The following is a 14,926-nucleotide window of genomic DNA, read 5'->3' on the forward strand; positions in this document are numbered from 1 at the left end:
ATAGTGCAGTCCCATTCATACGATATTTGCGACAGTCCGTCCATACCATATTCAAGGACCAGAAATTTATGTTTCTTGTCTTATTTTTGGCTGCGTTTGTGGCACAAACCAGTGTAAGGAATGGTACGGGATCCGTGAATGTGAATGAAGTACTGATGCAATGCGGATGTATTTTTTTGCGGATTGTAAATTCACCACGGTCATGTGCAGGAGGCCTAAGTCTCAAGTCTCCCAGACTGCAACATTCTTAGACTATGCCTGGTAAATTTTTTTTCCATAATTCCCCCGGGTATATAGCTCTGATCTGACAGGTCTAAGAAGAAGTGAAGCGTCGGGGCCTCAGGCTATGTTACTTCTGTCACGCCGCACTGTATAATGTCGCTGTACGCCTCATATTATCTGGCCTAGAGGTTGTGTAGGTTTGAGTGGCTGTACCCAGCACAATCCTATAACCTGACCCTATGCTTTATACACTATGGGGGAGATCGCCGGCGGATAGTGTGCCTTCTAAATGAGGTGCACCCTCTGCTAGGCTATCAGATATCCTATAGGAGGTGCACCCTCTGCTGGGCTATCAGATATCTTATAGGAGGTGCACCCTCTGCTTGGCTATCACATATCCTGTAGGAGGTGCACCCTCTACTGGGCTATCAGATATCCTATAGGAGGTGCACCCTCTGCTGGGCTATCAGATATCTTATAGGAGGTGCACCCTCTGCTTGGCTATCACATATCCTGTAGGAGGTGCACCCTCTACTGGGCTATCACATATCCTATAGGAGGTGCACCCTCTGCTGGGCTATCACATATCCTATAGGAGGTGCACCCTCTGCTGGGCTTTCACATATCCTATAGGGGGTTCACCCTCTGCTGGGCTATCACATATCTTATAGGAGGTGCACCCTCTTTTGGGCTATCACATATCCTATAGGAGGTGCACACTCTGCTGAGCTATCACATATCCTATAGGAGGTGCACCCTCTGCTGGGCTATCACATATCCTATAGGAGGTGCACCCTCTGCTGGGCTATCAGATATCGTATATGAAGTGCACCCTCTGCTGGGTCATCACATATCCTATAGGAGGTGCACCAACTGCTGGGCCATCAGATATCCTATAGGAGGTGCACCCTCTGCTGGGCCATCAGATGTCCTATATGAGGTGCACCCTCTGCTGGGCTATCACATATCCTATAGGAGGTGCACCCTCTGCTGGGCTATCACATATCCTATAGGAGGTGCACCCTCTGCTGGGCTATCAGATATCGTATATGAAGTGCACCCTCTGCTGGGCCATCACATATCCTATAGGAGGTGCACCAACTGCTGGGCCATCAGATATCCTATAGGAGGTGCACCCTCTGCTGGGCCATCAGATGTCCTATATAAGGTGCACCCTCTGCTGGGCTATCACATATCCTATAGGAGGTGCACCCTCTGCTGGGCCATCACATATCCTATAGGAGGTGCACCAACTGCTGGGCCATCAGATATCCTATAGGAGGTGCACCCTCTGCTGGGCTATCACATATCCTATAGGAGGTGCACCCTCTGCTGGGCTATCACATATCCTATATGAGGTGCACCCTCTGCTGGGCTATCACATATCCTATAGGAGGTGCACCCTCTGCTGGGATATCAGCTGGCATAGATTTCCACTACTCGTTTTCCCCTTCTATCAAGTTTTTCACAGGTTTTTTATATTGTGAATTGGTGCAGAGGTTTTTTGCAAGAATCAATCTCAAAATCCACCTTGCATTCATTTTAATTCCATTCATTTGGAGTTGGTAGCAGTTTTTTTTCATCTACCTGATTTTTTTTTTTCCCCAGACTGATCCATTCTTGAAAAACTAATTGAAATCAATGGGAAGTGGAAAAAAAAAAAGCGTCATAATTTTTGCAAAAACTGCTAGTTTTTTGTTGTTTCTTGAGTGTGCAAAAAACCCAGTGTGAACATACCCGTACAGGGAGTTCTGTAATTTCACATGACTGTATCCATCGGGTGACAACACAGTCTGTGGCGAGTCTACGGTAGCTGTGCAGACATTGCGTCTCCGTGTGTAGTCCAGCAATGGCCGCCATTGTCCATTTGTCACAGTCCAGACTGACACTCGTGCCATTGTAATGGTTCCGGATAAGCCGTATGTTGTGTCTCCGCTGATAATATTTATCTTCTACCTGCCTGGAAGCCATTTTTAGTAGGATAATGCAAACTTTACAAAAATTGTATTTACAGTAGGAGATGGTTGTGTTTACTTTGTCTTTTACGTTGGCATTCCTTCCCATAAACGGATATTCAGTTTATTGTATTTTTTTTTTCATGTATGTGACATTTGGGCCTATTATTGTGATATGACTTTTCTTAAAGCCATTTTAGACAGGGGTGACCAGAGGCGAGCTTGCAGCAGATTAACCATGGCGGGTTCACAAGCGCAGGCGCAAAGTATTTGGCATTACGATAAAGTTGAAAGCCAAGCCAACCGGCTGGGAACAAAAGCTTGAAGCCCCAACAAAAGCCAGCCAATTTTGGCTATTTCTTGCCACGACCAGGTCCATTATGGGATGTCCTTTATGGACAACATACAGAGGACCCCTCCATGTGTCCTTAGCCTTAGGTGAAATGACTATCCATGGCGTTCCCCTTTCCATCTATTCTACCAGTGTTTTCTGATTCCTTTACACGTCGCTCATTCTTAAGTCCTGTCTTGTCTATTTTTGACTTTTGCAGCCGCTGCAGAAAAGGAAGCCATTAAGAGCACGTATAGTAAAGTCATGGACACGTACGGACTCCTGGGGGTTCTCCGGTTAAATCTTGGTAAGAGATACCCGACTTGGCTTGATAAGTTTATTTCTGCTTTTATGGTGTTAGCACTTTTTAGCATCACATCTGTATAGAGCCGTCCCCCTCCCCTAGGGGAAGTATATGTATATGAGCAGGGTTCAGAATAGAATGGTTAAAGGGATTTTCCAGGCCCCAAGTTGTTTTTTTTTTTTTTTCAATCTGATGTCCTATCCAAGTAATAGGTCATCAGTATGTGATCTGTCGGGGGCTGACCCCCAGACCCTGCATAGATCATCTGTTACAACACCCTCGGGGTGCCCAAAGCTGCTAGTGGACGGGGAGCACATTAGCCCCATTCACTGTGTAGCAGTGGTTCCCAGGAATTGCAATGTTGCTCCTATTACTTCAATAGGAGCACGGTTACACATGAAAGATTTGGACCTGAAAATCCCTTTAAATATACAGAGAGCCTCCATCCTGCCCCCTGCCATCTTGGTTCTCCCCCTGGTAAAGGGCAATGTACACAGTACTGATAAGTCTCCTTTCTTTCTTCAGGGGAAACCATGTCCCATTACCTGGTGGTGGTCACCGGGTGTATGTCTGTGGGTAAGATTCAGGACTCCGAAGTCTTCCGGGTCACTTCCACCGAGTTTATATCTTTAAGAGCCGATCCAACAGACGAAGATCGAATATCTGAAGTCCGCAAGGTCCTAAACTCAGGCAGTTTCTACTTTGCATGGTCTTCTACAGGCATCAGCCTGGACCTCAGCCTCAATGCCCACCGGAGCACACAGGAGCAAAGGACCGACAACCGATTCTTCTGGTGAGTCCGCGGTGGCACCCTGATCTATCGGGCATCTAGGGGGCTGCAGGGGCAGTATGGCTGGCCAGATAGATTAGATTTCTGTTCCTTCAGATCCCCATACACATCCACACTTGGCAAATTCTCTTCTTTGTAGGGAGTGCAGAGTAAGCTTCTTCCAGAAACCCATACACATGAGATGGTCGGCCGGTCCCTACACATCTAATCTGTATGTCCAGCTTTACAAGCCATTCTGCATTGCCCAGGGTGCCAGGTGATAGAAAATCAAACTACACCTCTGAAGTAATGACAGGTCATCTCCGTATCTGTCGGCTTCAGCGGGTGGATTTATCACTGGTCCAACCAGTTTTGTGCAATCAAAGGATAAGCGAGTCCTCCTGTATCACCGTGAGGTGAACCATTACTGTACACAGTGACGCCTGAGGCCGGTCTGAGGCTCTAGTATACAAAGCACTGAGAACATGAGAGGTTGCAGGGTACAAACAATATGGCCTGCCCCATGGCTACGTATGGCTTATTCTGTAAGGTAATCTTGGAAATCCCTTTAAAGCGAACCTGTTGGGTAATAATTGTAGTCCTGTGTAAGAGCAGCACATGACAGAGAGAGAAGCTGAGCTCTGTGAGATATAGGATTATATAATAGAGGAGAGAAGCTGAGCTCTGTGATAAATAGGGTTATATGATAGAGGAGGGAGGCTGAGCTCTGTGATATATAGGGTTATAGGATAGAGTAGAGAAGCTGAGCTCTGTGATATATAGGGTTATAGGATAGAGGAGAGAATCTGAGCTCTGTGATATATAGGGTTATAGGATAGAGGAGAGAAGCTGAGCTCTGTGATATATAGGGTTATAGGATAGAGGAGAGAAGCTGAGCTCTGTGATATATAGGGTTATAGGATAGAGGAGAGAAGCTGAGCTCTGTGATATATAGGGTTATAGGATAGAGGAGAGAAGCTGAGCTCTGTGATATATCCTACTAATATTATAAGTGTGAAAGTTTGTGTGTTTGGATGTTTGTGAGTTTGGATGTTTGTTCCTCAATCACGCTAAAACTCCTGGACGAATTTGCGTGCAATTTTCCACAAACATAGTTTTCCCTTAGGATTGAGTCACAGGCTACTTTTGGTGCCACTAAACTACATGGCTTCCTAGCAGGAGACTCACAAAAGCAGGACTCCTAGCCTCAGCTATAGACTCACACACACTGCCTGGCATTTCCTGCCTCAACCTGCCTGCACACTCCTTACTGTCACCACAGGAGTAGCCCTCACTCTACTCACTCACATTTACATATAGCTTTCCAATAACATACACAATACAACACATCACATTGTCTGTATCACTACATACACAATACAACACATCACATTGTCTGTATCACTACATACACAATACAACACATCACATTGTCTGTATCACTACATACACAATACAACACATCACATTGTCTGTATCACTACATACACAATACAACACATCACATTGTCTGTATCACTACATACACAATACAACACATCACATTGTCTGTATCACTACATACACAATACAACACATCACATTGTCTGTATCACTACATACACAATACAACACATCACAATGTCTGTATCACTACATACACAATACAACACATCACATTGTCTGTATCACGACATACACAATACAACACATCACATCACATTTGCTAGCCCACCAAACTTTTTAAAGCACTTTTACAGTTTCACACGTCTGTGTTCGCCCAATTCTCAAATCGCCGCAGACGAAGTCGCGGGTAAAAGCTAGTAGGGTTATAAGATAGAGGAGAGAAGCTGAGCTCTGTGATATATAGGGTTATATGATAGAGGAGAGAAGCTGAGCTCTGTGATATATAGGGTTATATGATAGGGAGAGAAGCTGAGCTCTGTGATATATAGGGTTATATGATAGAGGAGAGAAGCTGAGCTCTGTGATATATAGGGTTATATGATAGAGGAGAGAAGCTGAACTCTGTGATATATAGGGTTATATGATAGGGAGAGAAGCTGAGGTCTGTGATATATAGGGTTATAGGATAGAGGAGAGAAGCTGAGCCCTGTGATATATAGGGTTATATGATAGGGAGAGAAGCTGAGGTCTGTGATATATAGGGTTATAGGATAGAGGAGAGAAGCTGAGCTGTGTGATATATAGATTTATATGATAGAGGAGAGAAGCTGAGCTCTGTGATATATAGGGTTATATGATAGAGGAGAGAAGCTGAACTCCTATGAGAGTCTGTGAGAGTCCTGCTTTCTGCACCCACATAGTAAGTGGTAATAGTCTGTGTACAGTGTTGCAGAATATGTGTAATATAAGGAGAAATAGCATGGTATCATGTCACTTCCCTCCTTTTTTCTTCTCCACCAGGAATCAGTCTCTGCACCTCCACCTGAAGCACTATGGTGTGGATTGTGACGACTGGCTGCTGCGCCTCATGTGTGGCGGCGTGGAGATCAGGACTATTTATGCGGCTCATAAGCAGGCCAAGGCTTGTATCATTTCACGTCTCAGCTGCGAGCGAGCCGGGACCAGGTTTAATGTGCGCGGCACAAATGATAACGGCCAAGTGGCGAATTTTGTTGAAACTGAGCAGGTGAGTCCGCTCTTGGGTATAGGTAGCTGTGGTGTATAGATGTAGCAGAGCTGAGTTTGTATTGAATTCACTATATATATTGTGCGCCGTACTACATCAAGCCATCCTAGCTTTAATATGGCGCCAGGTAAATGAGCAAGTGAGCAGCCTGTTCTTGAAGTTGTTGTATTGGAAGCAGGAGAAATGAGCAAGCGTAAGGATCTGAGCGTCTTTGACAAGTGATCCACGTGGGAAGTGACATCTAGCCCATCCTGTGTGATCCTATAGAAGGAGTGTTTGCTAATACATTACTGCTGGACACCCTCAAGGGTTCTTGTGTACTCCAGACCTGGGTTGGGGGTCACAGCTCAATATTGGGCTGGCGGTTTTAATGTTACGGCTGACTGATGGTCCTGTGTATGTTTATTGCTTGCTCAGTAATAGCTCTTTCAGCAGAAGGCGATATTCTAGTGTTATGTTTGGTCGGAGCGCTGACGGACGTCTTTTTCTTCTGCAGGTGATATACCTCGATGACTGCGTGGCGTCCTTTATACAAATACGAGGCTCCGTTCCGCTGTTTTGGGAGCAGCCGGGTTTGCAGGTGAGTTTTTATGACGTGTAATGTGGCAGCAAGTGTAACCCTTTATGTAAGGTATCTGTATGTCAGCCAGAGCTCGGATTATTATTGTATATGCTATAATAACACAGTGCTCATTAAAGGGGTTGTCCCTGATACTCATGGTCTATCCTGATCTGTGAGGGGCCAACCGCTGGCCTCTGCACCGATCAGCACTATGGAGCCACTTCTGGAGCCCATCCCATATACAGGGGCAGATGCAGGAAGCTCTGTTCACTGTATAGCAGCGCTGAGCAGTGATGGAGACCGAGCTTTCTGATTTCTGGCCCTAAGGATCGACTATAAAAACTTTAAAAGGATTGTCCTGGCATTTGGCCAATGAAGATGAAACTTGGGGGAAAAAAACCCTACCCTACAGGGGTGCGGTGTGATGTCATCGCTGGAAGTCCTGTGCTGTAAGTGACTGGAAAGACCCAGTAACATTACTCCCATACATCACCCGGTCCTTTCCGAACGGACTCAGCAGTTACATGTGGCACAGGACTTCTGTCATGCGCCCAAACAGGTAACTGACACCAGAGCGCCGAGTACAGGGAGTATAATAGTAAGGGTGTCCTTGTATAATCTGTAGGATGCATGTGTAGTAAAAACTGAACTTCTAGCATATTCTGCATAATTACCCATGAGATGTTATCTGAGTATAGCGCTCTGCTGAGTAGTCTTTTAGGTTCAGTTCCTAATTCCACCAACCTCCAACAGCCGGTCCTAGAGCGCACTTGTAATGAAGCGTCATAGAGCCCAGCCAAACTGTTACAATGTAGAGAAGGAAAAAAGGAATGTTGACGGAGCTCTCTGGTCGAAAACGGGCAATTTTATTGGAGAACGATAGGCACAACGCTAGTATGATACCAGAGCGTTTCGGGCTCTACTTGGCCTTTTTTCAAGTGCAACAACTAATGAACAAACTGTGGATATTGTGCAGTTATTTTATTTCTTAGGCCAGAGAAAATCCAAGGAAAAGCAGAGCCGAGTCAGGATCGAACTGACTCGGCTCTGCTTTTCCTTGGATTTTCTCTAGCCTAGGATGAAATAACTTCACAATATCCACAGTTTGTTCATTAGTTGTTGCACTTGAAAATGGGCCAAGTAGAGCCCGAAACGCTCTGGTATCATACTAGCGTTGTGCCTATCGTTCTCCAATAAAATTGCCTGTTTTCGACCAGAGAGCGCCGTCAACATTCCTTTTTTTCCTTCTCTACATTGTGGCTCTCCGGCTTTCCATTGGTCAACCGGTAGATGTAAGGCGTGCTGCTCCCTCTGTCTGCTCTGTTTGCCCACTGGGGCAAAAACTCTACACGTGGTTGTGAACGTAACTGTCACAACCAGAGCAGGTGAGAGGCCATCTGGTCTAGTAATCTCTTTTAATTTTACTTTTATTTCTGAACTCCTAGGCAAAATTGCTACACCATCATTGATTTTCCCAGTGTGTTTTTTGTGTTCTTTTTGAGCCAAACTGTTAGGAGTTAGTCACTAAAACTATTAGAAAAAAGCAGAATTATGAGCGCAGCTCTGGAAAATAATATAGGATGTAACTCAGGATCAGTACAGGATAAGTAATGTATGTACACAGTGACTGTACCAGCAGAATAGTGAGCGCAGCTCTGGAGTATAATACAGGATGTAACTCAGGATCAGTACAGGATAAGTAATGTAATGTATGTATACAGTGACTGCACCAGCAGAATAGTGAGCGCAGCTCTGGAGTATAATACAGGATAAGTAATGTATGTACACAGTGACTGTACCAGCAGAATAGTGAGCGCAGCTCTGGAGTATAATACAGGATGTAACTCGGGATCAGTACAGGATAAGTAATATAATGTATATACACAGTGACTGCACCAGCAGAATAGTGAGCACAGCTCTGGAGTATAATACAGGATGTAACTCAGGATCAGTACAGGATAAGTAATATAATGTATATACACAGTGACTGTACCAGCAGAATAGTGAGCGCAGCTCTGGAGTATAATACAGGATAAGTAATGTAATGTATGTACACAGTGACTGTACCAGCAGAATAGTGAGCGCAGCTCTGGAGTATAATACAGGATGTAACTCAGGATCAGTACAGGATAAGTAATGTAATGTATGTATACAGTGACTGCACCAGCAGAATAGTGAGCGCAGCTCTGGAGTATAATACAGGATGTAACTCAGGATCAGTACAGGATAAGTAATATAATGTATGTACACAGTGACTGTACCAGCAGAATAGTGAGTGCAGCTCTGGAGTATAATACAGGATAAGTAATGTAATGTATGCACACAGTGACTGTACCAGCAGAATAGTGAGCGCAGCTCTGGAGTATAATACAGGATGTAACTCAGGATCAGTACAGGATAAGTAATGTATGTACACAGTGACTGTACCAGCAGAATAGTGAGTGCAGCTCTGGAGTATAATACAGGATAAGTAATGTAATGTATGCACACAGTGACTGTACCAGCAGAATAGTGAGCGCAGCTCTGGAGTATAATACATTATTTAAATACATTATAATAACTCCGGATCAGATGTGAGCTGTAGACTTGTGCTGCTTTTGTGTTGCTTGTCATCAGTGATGTGATGGCTGCTGATGTTTGCAGTCAGATCTCTGATGTACTTTTCCATACTCTGGAGAGTCACTAACTTGGACGAGCTCCAGAATAAACATGGCTATAGATGAGAATAGATGAGAAGTGAGCAATATTCAGAATGACCTGCGACTCCTTGTTCATGGTGTAGGGTAACATGAAAGCTCTGCTTCAGGGGCTCTATCAGCAAAATGATGCTAAATATAAGGCTAAAAAGGCTATTCAGGCACCGCAAATGTTATTTTCAACCTCCTCCCTGTTTTAAAATAAAACCATAAAAACATATTTGTAAATCATACCTATCGTGCACGGTGGGCGGTCCTCCATGGTCTAACGTCATCTTGCTGTCACGCCTTCCTCTTCTTTCTTCTTCCAGCGACGTCCTCCTGTCCTCGCTCTTCCCCGCCTTGATCTTCTGTTCTTCCGGCGGGTTGTGTTCACATCCCTCCGGAGCGCTACTGTGCACGTGCCGGCGCCATTTTTGTTGTAAGTACCCCTTAGAACTACACCAGCGTACTGCGCATGCGCAGTCCGCTCGCAAACTTCTTCATTCCTGAAGAAAAGAAGATTGAAGGTGGGGAAGAGCGAGGACAGAAGGGTGTCGCTGAAAGAAGAGGAAGGCGGGACAGTAAGATGACGTCGGACCGTGGCGGACCGCCCAGCGTGCACGATAGGTATGATTTACAAATATATTTTTATGGTTTTATTTTAAAACAGGGGGGGGGGGTAAAATAACATTTGCGGTGCCTGAATAGTCTTTTTAAAGGCTATTCACACACATGTGGGGCTCATACAGCATAATTTTGCTGATAGAGCCCCTTTAAAGGAATAAGAACTGGTAGGAGGACTAAACTACTCAACAACATCTTTTGAGTACATTAAGATCCAAGTATAATTCTTGCCATTTTTCTATATTTGTGAGTGGCCTAAAGATGACCATGACTATAAGGGGCTGCTGACTCTGCTACCTGGATTTCGATCCATTGGTTCAAGGATTCTGTAACTTATTGTAATGTTCCATCTCTTTCAGGTTGGATCTCACCGAGTTAGGATGTCCAGAGGATTTGAGGCCAATGCACCTGCATTTGATAGGTACGTGCTATAATATGGGGACATGTTGCCTTGTTACCCCGCTATTTATGTGTGACCTTACATAGGATATGGGACAGACAGCATATGGATGGTATCCATGTGCTGTCTATGCCCTCCCCAATCTCATACATTTCAATGAATGAGCCTACACCCCAAAACGGACTGGAATAGCACATGTCCTGAGGTTTGGGGTTTCAATGAATGAGCCCCCGGTCCTCCGCACCTACCCATGATAATACACAGTCGTGTGTATGAAGCCATAGATAGGAATGGGTCTGTATGCCATGTGTCAGAAACATGGAGTGTTCGCTGTGAAGGCACACGGTCATTTACATGTAACCTTACCTTCCTTTTATCTTTACTCCAGGCATTTCCAAACACTCAAGAGACTTTACGGCAGACAAGTGGTTGTCAATCTTCTGGGGTCCAAGGAAGGAGAAACCATGCTCAGCAAAGCCTTTCAGGTAAGGGGGTTATCGTCCCCTAAATATGTTCTCCTTTATCACTTCTTTATATGACCTCTTGGATATGTTATTTTAATTCTTCTGCCTCTCCCGCAGAGTCACTTGAAAGCTTCGGAGCACGTGGCTGACATCTTGATGGTCAATTTTGACTACCATCAAATGGTACGAGGAGGCAAAGCTGAGAAACTCCACACTATCCTGAAGCCCAAGGTGGCCAGTTTCCTGGAGGAGTGCGGCTTCTTCTACTTGGATAAAGATGGAGTTCACAGGTCTGATGACTTCTGCCCTCTTGTAGACCATAAACATAGCCCACACCCACATGAGCGGCCAGTCCTCATCTTATACCTGTAATTGGTTATGCTGCAAAGTCCGCAGTATTAGCGGACCCTCACACTATGGTATTCGCCAGTACTTCTTGTCTACTAGGGCTCCGGTATTATGGATTCTGAAGATGCTATATATCTCTGCTTTCTTACATAGGACACAAAGCGGAAGCATCAGGACCAACTGCTTGGACTGTCTGGACAGAACCAACAGCGTCCAGGCTTTCCTTGGGCTTGAGGTGAGGACACCATTGTTTCCTTTTACAATGTCTGTATGCTAAGATGTCAGAATGTTGGTCCTGCTACATATTGTAATACAGATTTACAGTGTTGGCCCACCAGACTGCAAGAGGATCCTCCAAGGATGTAGCACAGTAATGGTCCAGCAGAAGACTCCCAAATATGTCGAATACCCCGGGCTATTCCTATGGCTTGTTGTAGGGTGGGCCAGCGGAATCCCTTTATCAGCCCAATGGACCTCAGTGTGACTCTGCAAATTAGTCAAATTTTGGCAAAATACACGTGTAAAAATAAGACTCCTATTGACTTCAATGACATTTTTTTTTACACGTGTACACGTCAAAATACACGTGTAAAATGTCATTGAAGTCAATGGGAGTCTTATTTTTTACATGTGTATTTTGCCAAAATACACTCATGTTTACCTTGTGTGAACAGGCCCTAAGGGGTTTTGAACATTTCAGAGTCTGCAGGCAGGGAAAGAGGAACTACAAGCTGATGGGCAAAGAGGAAGATGACGTTTTCCCCTGATAAGATGGATTGCACAATTTTAACGACTGTCCTACTGAATTAGGTAAAAGTCATTATATGGAGCGCTGTAGAGTGATGGGTAATAATTGTCGGTGACTGTAATCTCTGCAGACCTTGTCCTGCCCAGTCACTCATGGTTTGCAGGGCGTAAGTCCTCAGTAACCTGTAATAACAAGACAATAAGGAATTACAGCAGAACGTACAGGCATGGGAGGAAGTGGTTAATTCAATGAGCCTCTGCCCTGTAATATAGATTAGATTAGGCGAGTCCTACTCTATCATTATAGTAATGTATGCTATAGCGCCACCCGCAGATTTATACAGCCATGAAATAAGTCGATTGGTGGCGTTAACCCTTTCATTGTCAGAACACTTTTTGCTGGGTATCGACTTACGATTTCAAATAGATATACAATATCCTGCAAAAGTTTTAGGCAGGTGTGGAAAATGCCGCACCGTAAGAATGCTTTCAGAAATGGAAGGGTTAAGAGTTTATTCTTGTCAGTGAAGTAAATGAAGAAAAGAGAAATCTAAAATCAATATTCGGCGTGACCTTTGCCCTTTGCCTTCCATCAGTTCTTCTCGATACTTGCGGACCGTTTTCGGCAGGACTGGTCAGGGAGGTTGTTCCCGCCGCCATCTTGGAGAACTAAGTGCAGATCTTCTGGGGATGTAGGCTTGTCCAATCCATCTGTCTCTTCATGTCATCCCAGACAGACTGGATGAATGGAGAGGAATATGTGTAATATTAATAAAAGTTCAGTCATATTGAGCTTCTTCATAGTTTGCCTATTGTTTTATCATACTAAGGCTGGGTTCACAGAGACACCCGATGGATCCCATTATAGTCATTGGGTTCCCTTGTACCCTGTCTGTGTCAGTCATAAACCGAATCCATTTTTTCGATTTTCTGGACCAAAATTACGGAAAGGTGTAAAATATATAAATATTATATATATATTCTACAGTTTTATTCCAGATTTATTGAATGCGACCGCTCCATACAGCTTGGGATAAGTTCACACATACGTTGGGCTGTCTGTCGTTCCGTCCCCTAGACTATAATGGGGTCTGCCAGATGTCCGGTGGCTTTGTGACATTTTTATATTGAAGCCGGCGGAGACAGAAGTCCTCCATGCCGATTTTCGGTGGAATCTGCGGCGGAGTCTCCCACACGGATGTGAACTTAGCCTTTTCCCCATTAAACTGAATGGAGGGTGGGCTGCAGTACCGGATATGGACAAGGGTGGCGCTGTGTTTTTGTTTTTTGTCTGATTTTCCACAAGCCATTTACTTTTCGGAACAATTCCTCTGCCGCGACTTCACCATGCAAATTTAATGACCTATACGGTTAAATAATAAAGCTGAGATTTGGCGCTCCTCTCCTCCATTCTTCCTTTTTTGTAATGTGCTCTCATTATTCTCTCTCCTCAGATGCTCTTTAAGCAGCTGGAGGTCCTCGGTCTAGCAGAGAAGCCGCAGCTGGTCACCCGCTTCCAGGAAGTTTTCCGCTCCATGTGGTCTACAAATGGAGACTCCATTAGTAAAATCTACGCCGGCACTGGAGCTCTCGAGGGAAAGGCCAAGGTGAGGTCCAGATGGAGGGTTGGGAGGGGGGATGTGATGGATGTGTCTGTGTCCTAGGGACAGGTTCTAGGTCTTATCCGCCGCATGATAATTGGCTGTATTATAGCGGTGTAGCCTGCATGGTTCATTGCCTCACAGAATATAACCAGCTTGGATATGTCATATTGTACGGACATGTATTGGTTTATGCTGTTTGCTTCTCACGTCACCGAATATTCAATTCCAGTCATCAGTTGATTTAGAGAGACATTTACGGTTTGGTTCACACTTCGCTGTGGATACGTCCAAGTTATTGAGCGATCATTTTTTATTCTGAGGCCCATTCACTTGACTAGGTCTGAGCTGTGAACAGGTCATGTGACTGATCAATGTGGCATCACTCAGCTTCAATGAGGTGATCCATCAGGGCTCTGGGTGCCAGTGCTCCGACAGTATGTGCTCGGGTGCTGGAAATGTTATTTTCGGCACCGATATCCCCTTACTGTCAGAAGGGGCAGGCCTTACAGCTCAACTGCATCGCTGGGTTTTGAGGACGCCCCTCCTGACCATACAAGACTATGGAAGAGTACTGTCAAGGGGGCGATGATGCTGACTTGTAAGGCCCGCCCTCCTGACAGTGGAGAGATATCTGTGCCGAAACTAATGGCACCAATATCTCCAGCACTCGGTAAAAATGTGATGTATTAATTAGACTGTGTAGGGACATCAGTTGATAGAGAATGGTAAACCCAGTTGTAAGTTCATTCATCCATTTCCAGGAGGAATAACAGAGGCGCGGAAAAATACTCCAAAAATGTTACTTCATGGAAAATACCAGTAAAAACCTAAATCTGACATGAAGATTAGTCTCCATTAAAATAACCCCTGTTCCTATGTCCGGTTAGGGTTAGGGGTCAGCAATAGAGATGAGTGAGTACTGCTCGGATCCGCCGATCCGAACAGCACGCACTGAAATGAATGGGCGCAGCCGGCACGCGGGGGTTAAGCGGCCGGCCGGCCGGCGTCAAAGCGGAAGTACCAGGTGCATCCATTCATTTCAATGCGTGCGGGCTGTTCGGATCGGCTGATCGGCTTCAGCACTCTGGCTGTTGTGAAACTACAACTCCCAGCATGCTTCATTCACTTCTGTCCAAGAACCTCAGAGCCAGTATGCATGCTGGGAGTTGTAGTGTCACATCAGCAGGAGGTCGCTGACTCCTTTTATAGGGCATATGGGGTTTATAAACGGGCTCCACTGTATTAACCAATAAGAAAGCGGCTGCCACATCCGGGTAGGGCGACGT

The 14,926-nt window shown here is 45.0% G+C and overlaps 1 protein-coding gene across 1 annotated transcript in view; it reads left to right on the forward strand.

The window, feature by feature from the left end:
• Window positions 1-14,926, forward strand: part of SYNJ1 (synaptojanin 1) — a 70,854-nt gene that overhangs the window by 20,881 nt on the left and 35,047 nt on the right. Inside the window, exons 3-11 of the mRNA XM_075263440.1 lie at window positions 2,729-2,815; window positions 3,338-3,605; window positions 5,988-6,213; window positions 6,710-6,793; window positions 10,437-10,498; window positions 10,866-10,962; window positions 11,059-11,231; window positions 11,443-11,524; window positions 13,491-13,643. Of these exons, the coding sequence (XP_075119541.1) occupies window positions 2,729-2,815; window positions 3,338-3,605; window positions 5,988-6,213; window positions 6,710-6,793; window positions 10,437-10,498; window positions 10,866-10,962; window positions 11,059-11,231; window positions 11,443-11,524; window positions 13,491-13,643 (1,232 nt within the window). The remainder of the gene's footprint in view (window positions 1-2,728; window positions 2,816-3,337; window positions 3,606-5,987; window positions 6,214-6,709; window positions 6,794-10,436; window positions 10,499-10,865; window positions 10,963-11,058; window positions 11,232-11,442; window positions 11,525-13,490; window positions 13,644-14,926) is intronic.

This window comes from Leptodactylus fuscus, chromosome 2 (assembly GCF_031893055.1).
Source record: "Leptodactylus fuscus isolate aLepFus1 chromosome 2, aLepFus1.hap2, whole genome shotgun sequence".
Taxonomy (NCBI): Eukaryota; Metazoa; Chordata; class Amphibia; order Anura; family Leptodactylidae; genus Leptodactylus; species Leptodactylus fuscus.